General features: G+C 43.8%; 1 protein-coding gene across 1 annotated transcript; it reads left to right on the plus strand.

Moving 5' to 3' along the window:
• Positions 1–4,809: 4,809 nt before the first annotated feature.
• Positions 4,810–12,059, plus strand: UBE2I (ubiquitin conjugating enzyme E2 I). Its single transcript, XM_070760922.1, has 7 exons — positions 4,810–5,080; positions 5,228–5,315; positions 5,399–5,482; positions 5,667–5,739; positions 7,152–7,261; positions 7,490–7,569; positions 11,401–12,059. The coding sequence occupies exons 2-7, from the start codon at positions 5,250–5,252 to the stop codon at positions 11,462–11,464; spliced, it is 477 nt and encodes a 158-aa protein (XP_070617023.1). The 5' UTR covers positions 4,810–5,080; positions 5,228–5,249; the 3' UTR covers positions 11,465–12,059.
• The last annotated feature ends 4,008 nt before the right edge of the window (positions 12,060–16,067 follow it).

Genomic DNA, 16,067 nt, shown 5'->3' on the forward strand with positions numbered 1-16,067 from the left:
ACCACAGGTGGCCTCACTTATCTCCTGTAATAATCCTTCAGTTGTTTTCTCCTATGCATCACTCTACGCATGCGTGGATGTGTCATAAATTTTTGTTCAGAATCCAGGGATGATAAGGATGATTGATCTCCTCCTGGGCTATCTGCCAAACTCCCCCCTTCCCTGCTACCCACGCTTCCTTCGTCAGAGGAGCCTTCGTCAGGAGATTCTATCGGGAGCAAAACAGACCTGTGACGTGGTTGTTTCCCCCACATCCACCTCCACATTCCTTGGGGCAGGAGCTGGGCCAGAGCCAACCACAACAAGTCTTAAAATAAAAGATCACCCAGAAGCGTGGAAAGAATCCAGGCCAAGGGTTTTATTCTATCCTCAGGCAAAGTCCTGATACATCTGTGTCAGGAAGAGCAGAGGGTTGTTGGGTGCCAGAAACAGCTGCAGATCCAACTCGGCAAAGCCTCTTAAGTGTTTATTGTCATTTCCAAAAGATTTCCAGATAACACATCGCACCTTCCTCACTGGGCTGGGTAAAAGGAAAAGAAAACTTGTAGAATCCAAATAATTCTGAGTTTTTCATGAATTAGAGTAGAATTTGGAAAGCAGCAGTTATGTGAAACAACTATTCACAATGGCTACTATACCTCTCAATATTTAAATGGGGAAGCCAACTTCTAGAGCCTGGTAAGAGCATCCTGTAGTCATAAAATGGGACAATTCAGATGTCTGTTAACTTCATTTAATTAATTAATTTGACTTCTATGCCGTCCAATCCCGAATGACTCCGGGTGCGGCTTACAACAATATAAAATTACCATATGATGAGCCGGGGTGGCGCAGCAGGTAGAATGCTGTACTGCAGGCCACTGAAGCTGACATAGATCTGAAGGTCAGCGGTTCAAATGTCATCACCGGCTCAAGGTTGACTCAGCCTTCCATCCTTCCGAGGTGGGTAAAATGAGGACCCGGATTGTGGGGGCAATAGCCTAGCTGTTAAAAAAAGTGCTATTGCTAACATGTTGTAAGTCGCCCTGAGTCTAAGGAGAAGGGCGGCATAAAAATTAAATAAATAAATAAATATGGAATTACAAATAATAATAAAGTTAAGAAATCTAAAATCTTAATTAAAACTCATATCATTCATGCAGTCATGTTCATACAGGTGGTCAGTTGGTGTTAATTTAGGGTCCCCAAGCCTGCCCGCACAGCCAGGTCTTCGTGACCCCTATGAAAAACCAGCAGGGTGGGAGCAGTGCGGACATTGGACATTTATTGTTCTTGCAAATAGCAAAGTTAGTGGCTGGGATGAATACTTATTACCCTTTACATCAATTCACTTCCCTATATATTCTGAACCAAACTATTAACTATCTCAGTTGGTTAAATACCAAACTTCCAACATTCGGAAGGCATAGTTAGTTGGAGTAGCATTTTGGTCAGTGGTGGTTGGAGGCAAGTCAAGCTAGAGCACATTTTTCTTCAGTTTAGCTTTCATCCAAGAGTGGTGACCCATCCATCCTGAATGCCAAAACCTATCATAAACTTTAACCCTAAAGGATCATTGTTTGTTTATTTTTTAGACTTATCAGCAGCTCTTCTCCAAAGACTCAGGGAAGCTCACAACACATGAAAACACAAAAACCAGAAGTCCAATATTCAAAAAAATAAAATAAAAAGGTCATGTTTAAAATCCTCACACCAGTCATACTGAAGGCCGGCGCAAGATGTTGAAGCTCAACAGTCCCAGGCTTGCCGGCAAAGGTAAATTTTTAAGGCCTTCCAGGCCAGGAGAGTGAGGACAGTGTGAATCTCAATCTTTGTTGAGATGTGTTAACATGGGACACCAGGCCCAGCATTCACCAAGAAGAAGACAGAACTTCACTCTTCCTGGGAATCTGGGATGAAGAAAAGATTTGTTTCTCTCTGTGACGGAGCAACAGGGGAAAGGCAATTTGCTTAAAGCATTTTCTGGGTTGACAAAAAGGAAGCTAAGCATGATGCTTCACATACAATGTGATAAGTTTCAAGAGCTTTTAATCAAGGTTAAAAGTAACACAATTCTACACATGCGGATGTAGTGGCTAAGATTTTGGCCTGATAATACATGTTCAAATCCATCCGTTTAGTCAGGTTATTCCTTCGTGGAATATTTAAATCTCGTTTCCATGTGTGATTTCCAATCCACCCTGCTGATGGCAGGGATCAATCTGAAGATCTTTGGCATACAAAGATGATATAGAGAGAGAGTCCTCAACTTACAAAAAAATTGTTAAGTGACAGCTTGAAGGTGCTGTGACATATAATGGAACAAACGCGCGCGCCCGCACACACACACACACACACACAAGCAATGGTGCAAGATATTGGCCAAAGGAAAAAGAAGACACTGAATTTATTTATTAATTTAATTTCTATGCTGGCCAAATCCTGGAGGACTCTGGGTGGCTTACAACAAAAAGCAAGACAATTTAAAACCCATTAATAAAATCATACCAATCTTTTGTGGCCGGATCTAGGGTGTATCACTGGTCAACGGCCCCAGGCCTGTGAGCAGAGCCAGGTCTTAAGGGCTTTCTGGAAGGCCACAATCAGGAAGAAAAGAGTCAAAGGTGAACACCGGGGTTGCAACTAGGAAACCGGCGGCTGCGGCCTCTTCCCCTCCCTTCCCCTATTCCTCCTTCATTACCGAAGACTGCGGGCAGCTCACAAGGAAAAAGGCTGGCATCAATGTTGGTTCTTGGGTCTTTCTCAGAGTCAGCCAATGCTTTTCTCCTTCAACATTTTGTGTGAGAAAACGTAGTGAGGAGCTTGCATCGGTGCTCCGGCCTGCCTTCCTGTCCTCATGTTTCTTTCTTACTAGTATCACATATATAAATACAGTGGTACCTCTACCTAAGAACGCCTCTACTTAAGAACTTTTCTAGATAAGAACCGGGTGTTCCAAGATTTTTTTGCCTCTTCTTAAGAACCATTTTCTTCTTAAGAACCCGAGCCTGGAAAAATTTCCCAGGAAATTTGAGAGCGGCACAAAAGCCCGGCCAGTTTCCTGCCATTCCCCCTTTAATCCCAGCCATCTGGGCTGCCAGAGGAGCCTTTTGGTGGCGCTTAAGGAGGCTTTGGCAGCCCAGAGCGAACAAAGCATTTTCCTTTCTCTGGGCACTTGGACAAGGAATAAACCTCTGCCAGCGCCCAGAGAAAAGAAATACTCCCTTCACTCTGGGCAGCCGAGGCGTCACCACAGCGAAAGAAAGGCCCCGGCTACAAAGCGAGAGGGGAGCCCTTCAGCATGTAGCAGTAGCAGCAGACCCTCCACATCGGCAAAAAGAATCCAAATCTCATATATAAACTCAATAAACAAAATCTCACAGCCAACCCCCACTCAGTAAAAGACCTTGGAATACTAATATCAAATGACCTAAGTGCTAAAGCCCACTGCAACAATATCGCCGAAAAGGCTTCTAGAGTTGTTAACCTGATCCTACGCAGCTTCTGCTCCAGCAATCTCACACTACTCACCAGAGCCTACAAAACTTTTGCCAGATCCATCCTTGAATACAGTTCATTTGTCTGGAACCCATACCACATCTCGGACATCAACACCCTAGAAAATGTCCAAAGATACTTCACCAGAAGAGCCCTTCACTCCTCCACTCGAAACAGAATACCCTATGAAAGCAGACTATCAAGCTTAGAACTAAGATGCCTAAAACACGATCTAAGTATTGCCCACAAAATCATATGCTGCAATGTCCTGCATGTCAATGACTACTTCAGCTTCAACCGCAACAACACAAGAGCACGCAGCAAATTCAAACTTAATATTAATCGCTCCAAGCTTGACTGTAAAAAATATGACTTTAGCAATCGAGTTGTCAAAGCGTGGAACTCATTACCAGACTCCGTAGTGTCAACCCCTAACCCCCAACATTTCTCCCTTAGACTATCCACGATTGACCTCTCCAGGTTCCTAAGAGGTCAGTAAGGGGCATACATAAGTGCACTAGCCTGCCTTTCATCCCGTCCAATTGTCTCTCCTTATCTCATATATCATATATCTTTTCTTCCCTCATATATCTTCTCTATTTTTATATCTTCTCTTTATATATATAATACTTCATGTCTATTCTCTTCAATATGTATTGTGTATTGGACAAAATAAATAAATAAATAAATAAAAATAAAAAGTGTATGGGAGGCGTGTGCTCCTCCTCGCCGCCTCAGTCTCTCTCTCTCTTTTTTTAAGCCTTAAAGTTCTGGAGTTTTTTTTGACTCCCCTCCCCTTCATCCTTCAGCAGCGACTCGCCTCCTCCTCCCACCCAAATTCTGAGCTTTTATTTCTTTCCTAATGGGTTTGCACGCATTATTTGCTTTTACATTGATTCCTATGGGAAAAATTGCTTCTACTTACAAACGTTTCTACTTAAGAACCTGGACACGGCAGGAATTAAGTTCTCAAGTAAAGGTACCACTGTATTATGATGTCTTTGTATACCACCAATACGTATGTGACAAAACAAACAAATAAAAACAAACCAAACAAACCAATAAAACAAGGGAGCCGGGAGGGGCTTCTCAAGCAGGAGACGCCCCCAGGCCCTCCTGGGGCCCCCTCGGCCTTCGCTGCCTTTAACCCGTTTTTATCGCACGTGGCCCCAATCCCGGGATTAAAGCCTCCCATCAATTCCGAGCCTCCGCATCGGGCCCGGGCGGAGAACGACCGCTAGCCCCACGTGACGGGGAGGGGGCGGGACTACCGGGCGGCGCGCGGGAGACGAGAAAAACGCCACGGAGAAGGCCCCGCCCCTTCCGGTCCTCGGCCCTTCTTTGCCTGAGCAGGAGGCGTGACCTGGGGCATCCCGCGCTGCGGCGTTCGGCTTGGCGCTCTCGGCGCAGGCGCTGTCCCACAGACGGATCGCGCCGAGGGACAGGCCGGGCTGACGCGCTCCGTTTTCCGCCGGGTTTGAGACAAAAGGGGGGGAGGAGGAGGAGGGCAGGGAACATCCGGGTCAGCCGCCGCCGCCGCCTGAATCCGGGACACGCGCGGGGGTCGCTGCTTCCGCCGCCGCCGCCGCCGGGGCGCTTCACGGTGAGGCCCGAGGGGGGGGGGCAAGCGCTGCGGTGAGGGGGGGGGCGCGCGGGGCCCGTCAAGGTCAGGCAGGGCCTGGGCCTTCTCTCCCCGCCTTCCCCGGCCTCGGGGTCCCCGCAGCCGCCTTGACGGGCCTTTGTGTGGCAGAGTTCGTCCGTCGTCGTCGGCCATGTCTGGGATTGCGCTGAGCCGCCTGGCGCAGGAGAGGAAGGCCTGGAGGAAGGACCACCCGTTCGTGAGTGAGGCCGGCGGGCGGCGAAGGCGGGCGGGGCGAGGGGCGGGGGCGGTCGCGGCTAACCTCCCTCCGGCTCCTCGCAGGGCTTCGTGGCGGTGCCCACCAAGAACCCCGACGGCACCATGAATCTCATGAACTGGGAGTGCGCCATTCCGGGCAAGAAAGGGGTAAGCGGGGGAGGGAATGAGGGGAGCGGGAGGGCCCGGGCGATGCGCTTGAAAGGCCCGCCTCACGGGAGCCCCAGCCGGAAAGAAGCTGCGGCCTTGGCGGCTTCCCTCCCTGGGCGGCTCCGGGCCAAGAGCCGCTCTGGGCCAACACCGACCCCTCGCCGTGTGCCTTCCCTCCCCGCAGACCCCGTGGGAAGGAGGCCTCTTCAAGCTGCGGATGCTCTTCAAGGACGACTATCCCTCCTCGCCGCCGAAATGTAAGTCTGACCCGCCAGAGCTGCGGCTGGAAAAAGCTCGGGACCTCCAAGTGAAGAGGCTGAGAGCCAAGTGGGAGCATCTCCCTCTCTCTCTCTCTCTCTCTCTCTCTCTCTCTCTCTCTCTCTCTCTCTCTCTCTCTCTCTCTCTCTCTCTCACACACACACACACACACACACAAAGTCAGACCCATCAGAGCAGCTCACGGGAAGGTCCTGGTGCCTCCCCCCTGCCCTGCAATCCAGCATTGGGCTTTCCAAGGGGCTGAGTTCTAGAACTCGGTGGATTCTGATACTCTCCTGTTTTCTCTTCTGCTTTGTGAAACCTTTCAGCAGCAGAGGTGATAATAATAATAATTTATTAGATTTGTATGCCGCTCCTCTCCGCAGACTCTGGGTGGCTGACAACAACAATAGTAACAATATAACAATGTATATAAAAAACCCATCATTAAAACCATACAAGCATACCATACATAAACTAGTATGGGGAGGGGGAGGTATTTCAATTCCCCCATGCCTGGCGATATGGTTGGGTCTTAAGCAATTTATGAAAGACAAGGAGGGTGGGGGCAGTTCTGATCTCTGGAGGGAGTTGATTCCAGAGGGCCGGGGCCGCCACAGAGAAGGCTCTTCCCCTGGGGCCCACCAGATGACATTGCTTAGTCAACAGGACCCCAAGAAGGCCAACTCTGTGGGACCTTATCGGCCGCTGGGATTTGTACGGCAGAAGACGTGACATCTCAAGGCTTGAGGGATTTTTAAGGCTCTGTATTGCCTAGAACATTCAGAGAGTAAAAATCACCATTTCTTGTGCAAAAGTTCTTGGAATCCACAAAATATAACTGGTTGTCTGGAATCATCAGAATTTGCTGCTTCCTTTATTTTATATTACTTGCTTACTGAAGTTTTACATGGGCAGAGATTCTGAAATTCACTTCTCAGTAACACCTGTGCTGTCTCTTCTTGAGGATATATTTCCTTCCATTGGATATTTTGAGATTTTCATTTTCATTTTGTTAATTGATTTTGAGTCTCAGTGCTTGAATAAATTCTTTGGTGTGTGGAACAAATACTATTTAGAAGCATTTTAAAAATTAATGCATTTCAGATTTCAGTTTGTTTCTTTCAATTTTTTTCCCTTTGGGATTCTTTCATACCCAACTCTTGTCACCATATTTAAGTTACTAATGCTTGTTTAAAAGAAATTTAGTCCAAAAAACCTAATTCACAGGATTCAAGAACAATATTCTCTGTAATCACTTAGATCTTAAGATCTCCACAGAAGGGAGGTCAAACTGGGTGTAGAGGCAAGGAGCATGCTCTTGTTCCCTCTAGCATTGACTGAAGCCCTGCTAGCTTTTAAAAATGTTTTGCCACAGTCTTGTATCTGAACCAAGTTTTCGTTTCCACAGGCAAATTTGAGCCACCCTTATTCCATCCAAACGTGTATCCTTCAGGCACAGTCTGTCTGTCTATCTTAGAAGAGGATAAGGATTGGAGGCCTGCAATCACAATTAAACAAGTATGCATTTTGTTAGAACATGGACCTAATTTATGCCTTATACTATATTGACTCAAATGCTCTTAATTGTATACCTGTAAGACCTAATGATTTCTTAATATTTTAAATTCACAATTAACAGCTGAGGGTAAGCGTTTACTACCTTGATGAAAATATGTGTATGATTTTAATCTATGGTTTTGCAAGGTGAAAGTCTACAGTGATGCTTCTCTCGTTCTGTGGTCTTAGATCTTGTTAGGAATTCAAGAACTCCTAAATGAACCAAATATCCAGGACCCAGCTCAAGCAGAGGCTTACACAATCTACTGGTGAGTTGCCTTTTTCTTTTTCACTCTTCTAAAAATTAAAATAGGTAATGGAACAGCTTCATTTTCTGCTGCTCTAGGAACAAAGGCTTCATTCTTCCCTTTTTGAGCTGCATGTGGTACTGCACAATGTACCAGGAGTGTTTGTGTATATGTATACGTGTGTATATTTACATACATTTAAAAAAAAGATTTATCTGCTGGGAAAGTGAGGCAGGAGAAGTTGGCCTCATAGCAGGAGGTTTGCAAGTGAGACCAAAGGGGTGTGTGTGTGAGAGAGACAGAGAGAGAGAGAGTGAGGGCACCGTTTACAGACGTATTAGTCCATCCCTGCCTCCAATAGGATTTAATTGATTTAAACGGCTACCCATCGTGTAAAACAATATGTTCAGCTTTATAGTTGACGAGATGAGAAAATGACCGCCTAATCTGCAACCTCCAGGCATTTACCTACCCACCTCTAGGCTCCAGCCTTAGCATTCCAGTGCCCGAGAGGAAAGCCTGCTCTTTGTGGCTTTCTGGAAACGTAAAGAGTGTGGAGGGAGGCTTGCTTGATCTGGAGAGGAAGGGTTTTTACCCTGTGGGGTTGCTACACAACAGGTGCTCTGACTCGCTCCCTCTAGATGGCAGCATTTAATGGGAGAGACCCAACGGTTGCCCTGAAATTAGAAAGGGACCTGGGTCACCTGACGGAATCACTGTTGCTTTGAGTTTATTTTATTTATTTTATTGGTTAAACATATAAGATGACAAGGTATGAACATAAACCTGAACAAAGGAAGTAAATGCAGATTAATGGGGAAGGTAAGACAGGGACGGCAGGCACACTGGTGCACTTATGCACACACCCCTTTACGGACCTCTTCATTGCACCCAGCAAGAGACTGTAAAATGGTACAGCTTCTGCACAAAGTTGTCATATGGGTAAAGTGAGAGATGCCCAACACTGGGAAAGCTGATGCATTCTGGGCAGTTTCCAAGGGCAGTCCCTGCAGTAGTCTAGTAAGTCAGTGTTTCCCAACCATGGCAACTTGAAGAGATCTGGACTTCAACTCCCAGAATTTCCCAGTCAGCATTCGCTGGCTGGGGAATTCTGGGAGTTGAAGTCCAGATCTCTTCAAGATGCCAAGGTTGGGAAACACTGCAGTAAGTAACTGAGTCATGTTTAGTCATGAGCTGCAAGGCCTCCTGGCCCTGGAAAGGTTCAGTTGGCCAGCGAGAGCAACCACCGCAAAGGCAACTCTAGCTTGTGGTGGTTCCCTGAAGCTTCAAACCCAGGATTTCCGCCATATTGCACAGCACTTCTGTGTGGGAATTGCTATCTTATCAAGAGTCCAAGAGGTAGGGGAACAAAGCCCCCAAATTCTGTCTTGCTGAGGTTGAACTGGAGCCGCTTCCTGCCGGTCCAGGCCCTCATAGCTGCCAAGCACTGAGCAAGCACTGAGATGATGCCCAGCTGGGTGAAGATGCCGGACTCATATATTGATTTCATATAGATGTTAAAAGAAGTGGGCAGCCCAAACCCTGAGGCAGTCCAGATTGTAGTTCAGGGCTAGCCCGCACCCTCCCACCCCCAGCTGCAGAGAGGCGAAAACAGGGCTTCCCAATCTCTGCAGGTAATCCAGAGGATGCCATGATTGTGATCTGCCCTAAACCCAGATTGAAAAGGGTGCAGGTAATCCACTTCATTCTGGACCCTCTACAGTTGAATGCCAACCTTTCAATCCTCCCTCCCTAGAAAGAGAAAACTGAAGACTGGCTGGCCTCTTCTAACAGGGTTGGGCCACTGCCTCCTTCAGGACAGGCAGAACCACCTACTTTCCTTTACAAATGCCAAGAGCTCCTTTAACACGGGGTGTAGAGAAGCAGGCATTCAATGGCAGAATCCCAAGATTAATTTCCAAGATGCAAGTTACGTAATAAGATGTTCAGTCTGTTCCCTGCGGAGAAGCAGAACTGTTAGGATGCTCTGTGGAGAAATTTGACCCTGTTGAGAATAGACTCGAGTACATATCAGAGGGAGCATATTGAGGGGAGGAGCACCGTGTGGATTTTTAAAGGGAAAAGTCCAGGTTGCTGTTGGCTCCTTCTGGTTCTTAATCTGAATTGACCATGCACTTTGTATTCCTTCACTCCACCTTGGGCTTTCTCCAGCAGCCAATCCATTATTCAGGCAAAATAGCTGGAGGGTGCCCACCCTTAAACAAAGAGTCTGAATTTCCAGAACAAGGATGCAAGAAATCCCATTACAGCCTCCTTCCAATACTTCCTACTTCTAGTTATATAGTGTTTTTGGTTTACATCTCCCCAGCTATTGCCTTGCTTGCAAGAATTCCAGGTTTCAGCCCCTTGCTGCAAACTATGATTATTAAACTTGGTTACTTTATATAATGGGAGGGAAGGGTAAAGAGAGGGATATAAATACAGCATAATAATCTTGTAATGGCTCCTAAATTTCCTGCCTACAGAAGCTCCAGTGGCTTCTTCCCTGTTAATATTCAGGAGGCCATTGAAATACTGCACTTACGCCGTCTTTGGGAAACAGTGTTACTGTTACGAGTGAGTAATTATACAGGCAGGTCTTAGGAAAGGGGTTCTGTTGAAATACTTTTAAACATATATTGGTAAGCTGGTTTGATGTTACCGGACTACAGTTGGAATGGATGTTTTATTAATATTTAGCATTTTAAGCTGAATGTACATTTGGTAAATTAATAATTTTCCACTGATAACTGATAATTTAACATTTACATGAATCCCTATATAGTGTACTGGGTTGGTATTATATACAAATAATATTTGTATATAATATTTATTTTATTAATTTAATTAATTTATTTATGCCATCCCTCTCCAAGATCTCCAGATATCACATATATGCAATTATACATACTGGTGGCACAGTGGTTAGAATGCGGTATTGCAGGCTAAGGCTGCCCACAGCCAGGAGTTCAGTCCTTATGGACTTGATAGGTTGGTTGACTCAGCCTTCCGAGGTCAGTAATTAAGAGGAGCTGGATTGCTGGGGAGCAGTGAGCTGACATTAGGAATTGCCCAGGAATGCTGGGAAGCACTCTGGAGAAGCAGATAAGCCTAAGTGCTATTGCTATTGAAATAGTCCGAGTCTACGGAGAGGGGCGGCATACAAATCTAATAAATTATTCTTAAATTAAATTATTATTAAATCTGAATTCTAACCCTTCTGAATAGGTTCAACTGAACTGCAGTCTAGCCAGAATAGTTTAGCAAAATTTGTGAAACACAATTTTTAAATTTTGAAGTATTGTTTTATTTTCTGAAGCTACTCTAAGCATATTTTTCCATGTGAAAGCTGCATGCTAGTAAATTGTTAGCTGTTCACAATTAAGAGTTGAGGCCCATTTTCTACCGCACAAATAAAGTGTTTGCTGCTAAAAGCCTTTGGAACATGAGAAAACCTCATTAAAGTCTCTGAGGCATCAGGGTCATCGGTTCAAAACAAAGCACTTTTTGGTTTGAGTTTTGGAAATTCCTCCTCTTTAGAGTCCCCCTGCTTATCATCTTTCCCATTATTTCATTATTATAAATAATTGCATCCAGTCTGATTCTGACTTTGCATTCATACAAATTCATGCATATGAAAATTCTTGGGAGGCATATTCTAAAGGGCTTGTACTTGAATCCCAGCCTGTAACTTCTGTCTGATTTCCATCTCCAGTGAAACAAGTGAACATTCATTTAAAACACCAAGAGTTTTAGTTTCTGCAGGTTTTGTGCTAGGGAGAATCTGATCTAGAAGATTTTTGTGGATTCTGATCTTTGAGAATCGTTAGTTTTTTTCTTCTCCACCTTTAGCCAAAACAGAGTGGAATATGAAAAGAGGGTCCGAGCACAAGCCAAGAAGTTTGCACCATCATAAGCTCCTGTCATCCACATCTTTAAAGGAAGGGATTAATTGGCAAGAACTTGTTTACAAAACTTTTGCAAATCTAATGTCGCTATGTACAATTAATAGTCATTTGGGGGAAGGGATTATGTGTGTGCCATTTTCCATATTCACCACTTGTATACAGTTCTAAACTTGCTGAATTGTCCCCCGTTTTTCATACAGGGTCTCTTCCTTCAGTCTTTTGTATTTTTGATTGTTATGTAAAACTTACTTTTATTTTAATATTGATGTCAGTATTTCAACTGCTGTAAACTATAAACTTTTATACTTCTATAAATTCACTAGTATCTCTAGTTTCTTTGCTCTCAGATGCAGGCACGCTTTAAAATGTTTGGGGGGGTTGTTTTTTTTTTGTTTTGTTTTGTTTTTTTGCCTCTACTTGGCTGATAAGAAAAAAGAACCCCATGTCCTCCATTCCCTTTTGTTTCCTGCCAATAAGGAATTAGATTGTTTCATAAATGCCTTGGATCCAAAGTCAGCCGCATCTTGATTCTGCATCACCTCCTTTGTGTTTATGGAGTTTTGTCTGTGTTGCTGTTTAGAGTAAATAAACTGTTTCTATAAAGTTTTTTGTCTCGCTTTCTTCCCCATTTCTTCAATATTATACCACTTCTGGAGAAACAACAGCGCTAGAGTGCAGATAGCACAGCCTTATGTGTGCAGTAGCTTCAGTTAAACACCCGATGAAGGGAAACACTTGCTGATACTCAGTACATGGGCTTGTCTGCTGTAGCAAACCATACGAGGAGATTCAGTTGTTTTAAAGCATTTTAACATTTGTAAAATGCAGCTAAACTGTATGTGGTTGCTCTAAAAAAATCAATGGAAAGAGCAAAAGTGTTTGATAAATTGAGAAATGATTAAATTTTGTATTGAGGTTACTTAATTTTCTGACATATTTATGGGATTACAAAAGGAATGTATGGTTAGGTTTGGAGCTTGCTTATGTAATCTGACTCATTTTAAACTATAAATAATGCCTGTTAAAATATGAGTTAATATCTGTTCATTGAAAAAAGCTATTAGGGACCTGCAAGACACAGTATTCCATGACGGGAACTATCCAGAGAACTCCGGAATATGCCAATTCTCCTTCAGGGCTGAATTATCTGAACATGAAGTACTGGGAGGGTTGAAGGTATGGTTCACACACACACACAAAACCCTTTATCAAGACTCACTTCCAGTAAACCAGAGCCCCACTGGATGAGGAAGAAGGTATGACTGGCACACCTCCATCTTTTATAAAAGACCAGCAATATACTGTCTGAATTTAGACAGTTGCTATTGATGTAATCTTCCCAGGCAAGACTCATTTTTGGGCAACACTAGATAAAAGGACATTTCAGTCAGACCAGGTTTTCTGATGGGGATGCCAAAAACTTCCAGGTTTTCAAAACAAACATTCTGGACTTGGAAAGAAGCATCCAGTGTTCCGTGTGCAGGACACCATTGGACTTCCTGGCCATTCCTTAATTGGCTTTTCATTGTTGAAGTAAAAATGTGGGGGGAAATGGATAGATCAAAGCAGGAAATGCAGGTTTTCTTGATACATTCAGAAAATCTGAAGCCACATTGATTTACTGCTTCATAAAGGCAGTAGCTGCCAAACTACAAACTGGATTTATTGCTGCTCTGTCTACACATTTTCGGTGTTTTTCAGGTACAAAAGGAAATGTCTAAACACAATGGTCAGAGTAGCATTTTTTTCCTAATCATGCTTTTGTTCATGAATTTCTGTTTAATTATCATTTTCAGGCAACTAGCATACACATAGATAAAATATATTTCAAAGCATTTTTAGGGGGGAAACGGAGAACAGTTGAGATTTTAAAAATCTGGGAGAAATTCATAATCACATCAAGCTATTTTCCCTATTCCAAAGCCCAGGAATAAAGTTTTATGCTAAAGTTAATGTGTGTCACTCCTGGCTCTAAGAGCTCTTTGCAGGTGGAAAAAAAGCTGTTAGTATTTTCTATGGCAAATGTTAAGCCTTTTTAAAAAGCCAATAATTTTTATAGGATTGATAAGGAACAGCCAGTTCCCGCTTAACTGTTATGGCCTACATTGTTCTGAAGTTAGAGGGGAAAAAATTGGTCATGTCCAAATGCATGCTGCCAATGAGACACGAGAGAATTCTGAAAGATTTCATAGTGGATCCAAAGTGGATCTGTTGCTGCTTGGATGGTGGGCTGCCAATAGTGATGCTGTGAGAGTTTCTACTCAATCTCCAGCTGGCTCGTGCCTTGCAGTTCTGTTCCTTTATGCATGCTGCTTCATATTTACACGAAGCTCTTGTGGGTGACCTGATCCATTCATAGTATTTAATTATGAGGCTGCCCCAATGCCATAGTGACGCTGGGTGGTTTATAGATAAGTAAAAAATAAGCACTATATCGAGTGAAAGATGACAATTGACTCAAGTAAGTTTTCTTTCAGTCCCTTGCTGCAAACTATGATTATTAAACTCGGTTACTTTGTATAATGGGAGGGAAGGGTAAAGAGAGGGATATTGGGTTGTGTGGTTATTTTAATAAGAGTTTTTTAGATAACGTTTTTAATTATTGGATTTGTCATATATTGTTCACTATTGTGAGCTGCCCTGAGAGGAGACCCATTATACAAAGTATACAAAGTAACCGAGTTAAATAAACATAGTTTGCAGCAAGGGATTGAAAGAAAACTTACTTGAGTCAGTTGTCGTCTTTCACTTGATATATTGCTTATTTTTTACTTAACTGTAAGCTACACAGCCTCACTATGGCATTGGGGCCATAGTGGCATTTATTAGCATACAAATCTAATAAATTATTATTATTATAATTATTTTGTTATTATTATTATAAATACAGCATACTAATGTTGTGATAGCTCCTAAATTCTGAAATTTCCTGCCTGCAGAAGCTCCAAGTCAAACAAAAAACCCAAGTGGTGGGTCATATTGTATCTCGAGCAGTTTGCAGAAAGTCAATGAGATCGTGGTGATACAACTCTTGGGGGTTCTCGTTCCCCATTTAACTGATGAGATCTGAAGCAGACAGTAGTTTGCTTCCTGGAGTTAAGAAACAATGTTCTTATGACACACTTAGCCACCCGAGTTCCTTCCTCTAATTATAGAACAAGTCAGTTATAAACGCTTTGGGAACACGTTTGCTGCAATGAGCTATAAGTGGAATTGTTTTAACTAAATTGGTTTGGATTTAAAGTTTGTCCACAATGTGGCCAAAGACAAAGGTTTAGCTTCATTACGCTGCTCTGAAAAAGGCCAACTCCAGCACCTTCAGCCAAATGAGGCACCAGAGAGCAGAAAGATCCCTCCGAGGATCAACCAGGAGTCAAGTAAAGAGGTTTATTAGAAGTTTAACATCTCACAACACATTGTTTTAGTTGCTATTTAATATTACCGTTTTGAGGCTGGGTGGTTCACAATGAAGGAAAATTAAAATCCTTGTAAGAGATGGATGACTGGAAAACATTGAATTCTAAGGCCTGGAGAACAACCAATTTCCAGCAAGGTGTGAAAAATCCATAGCTGGGAACAACATGGATTTCCAGGTATGTCTCATTCCGGCGATCAGGAGCCATTGTTGTGCTTCCTGGGCCCTGTGACGTTGCTAAAGTCTTCCCGGACCTCGTTGGACAATCCCTCGGGTAACTGCGCCCTGACTCTCAAAGGGCTTTCACTCTGGCTTGACTCAGAATCCTAGAGCCAGAAGGAATCTTGGGGGTCATCTAGGCCAGGGCTAGGCAAAGTTGGCTCTTCTGACTTGTGGACTTCAGCTCCCAGAATTCCTGAGCCAATTATGCTAGCTCAGAAATTCTGGGAGTTGAAGTCCACGTCACAGAAGAGCCAACCTTGCCTACTCCTGCCCTATACCATCCGAGACAAACGATTGTCCAATCTTTTCTTGAAAACCTCCAGCAATGGAGCACCTTCAACTAGGATGCAAGCTGCTCCAGTTCTTACTGATCTGTTCTTACTGTCAGGAAATTCCTCATTTCCAGGTTGAATCTTACTCCGATCAGCCACCCAACTGCTTCTCCTGCAGTCAGGTGCCGTGGAGAATAACTTGATGTCCTCTTTGATATGGTAGCCTCCAAGTATTGGAAGAGTGCCACCGTGCCTCCCTTGAGCCTTCACTTCATTGGGTTAAATGTACCTTGATAATGTACCACTACCTCCAGGGCCTCAGCATCTTTTTTGAATTGTGCTCACCAGAACTGGATTCCAAGTGAGGTCTCATCAATATAAAGCAGAAATGTCACATGGATGATAGTTCTACTTTATAGTTCAAGATGGGGATGTTATCCCTTTGCTGAATCAGCCTAGAGCAGCACTGCTGACTCATCTTTAAGCTGTCATTCACCAGGATTCCTCCTCTTATCACAATTTCTACCATTGAGCCAGATGCCTCCCAGTCCATATCTTTGGGTTTGGTTTTTCCTTCTTACTTTTTTCATCACTGAACTGCATCTATTGGCTAGATCCCAGTGCTCAAGTCTGTCAAGATCCTTTTGAATCTTGCGTCTATCTTCAATTCCCCCAGTTTGGTGCCATCTAAAAGTCTGATAA

The sequence above is a fragment of the Erythrolamprus reginae genome, chromosome 9 (assembly GCF_031021105.1).
Source record: "Erythrolamprus reginae isolate rEryReg1 chromosome 9, rEryReg1.hap1, whole genome shotgun sequence".
Classification (NCBI taxonomy): Eukaryota; Metazoa; Chordata; class Lepidosauria; order Squamata; family Dipsadidae; genus Erythrolamprus; species Erythrolamprus reginae.

Coding starts and splice junctions, on each gene's coding strand:
- UBE2I (XM_070760922.1), top strand. CDS start 5,250: ATGTCTGGGATTGCGCTGAGCCGCCTGGCGCAGGAGAGGAAGGCCTGG. Junction 5,483..5,666: donor CCATTCCGGGCAAGAAAGGG/GTAAGCGGGGGA, acceptor CCCTCCCCGCAG/ACCCCGTGGGAAGGAGGCCT. Junction 5,740..7,151: donor TCCCTCCTCGCCGCCGAAAT/GTAAGTCTGACC, acceptor TCGTTTCCACAG/GCAAATTTGAGCCACCCTTA.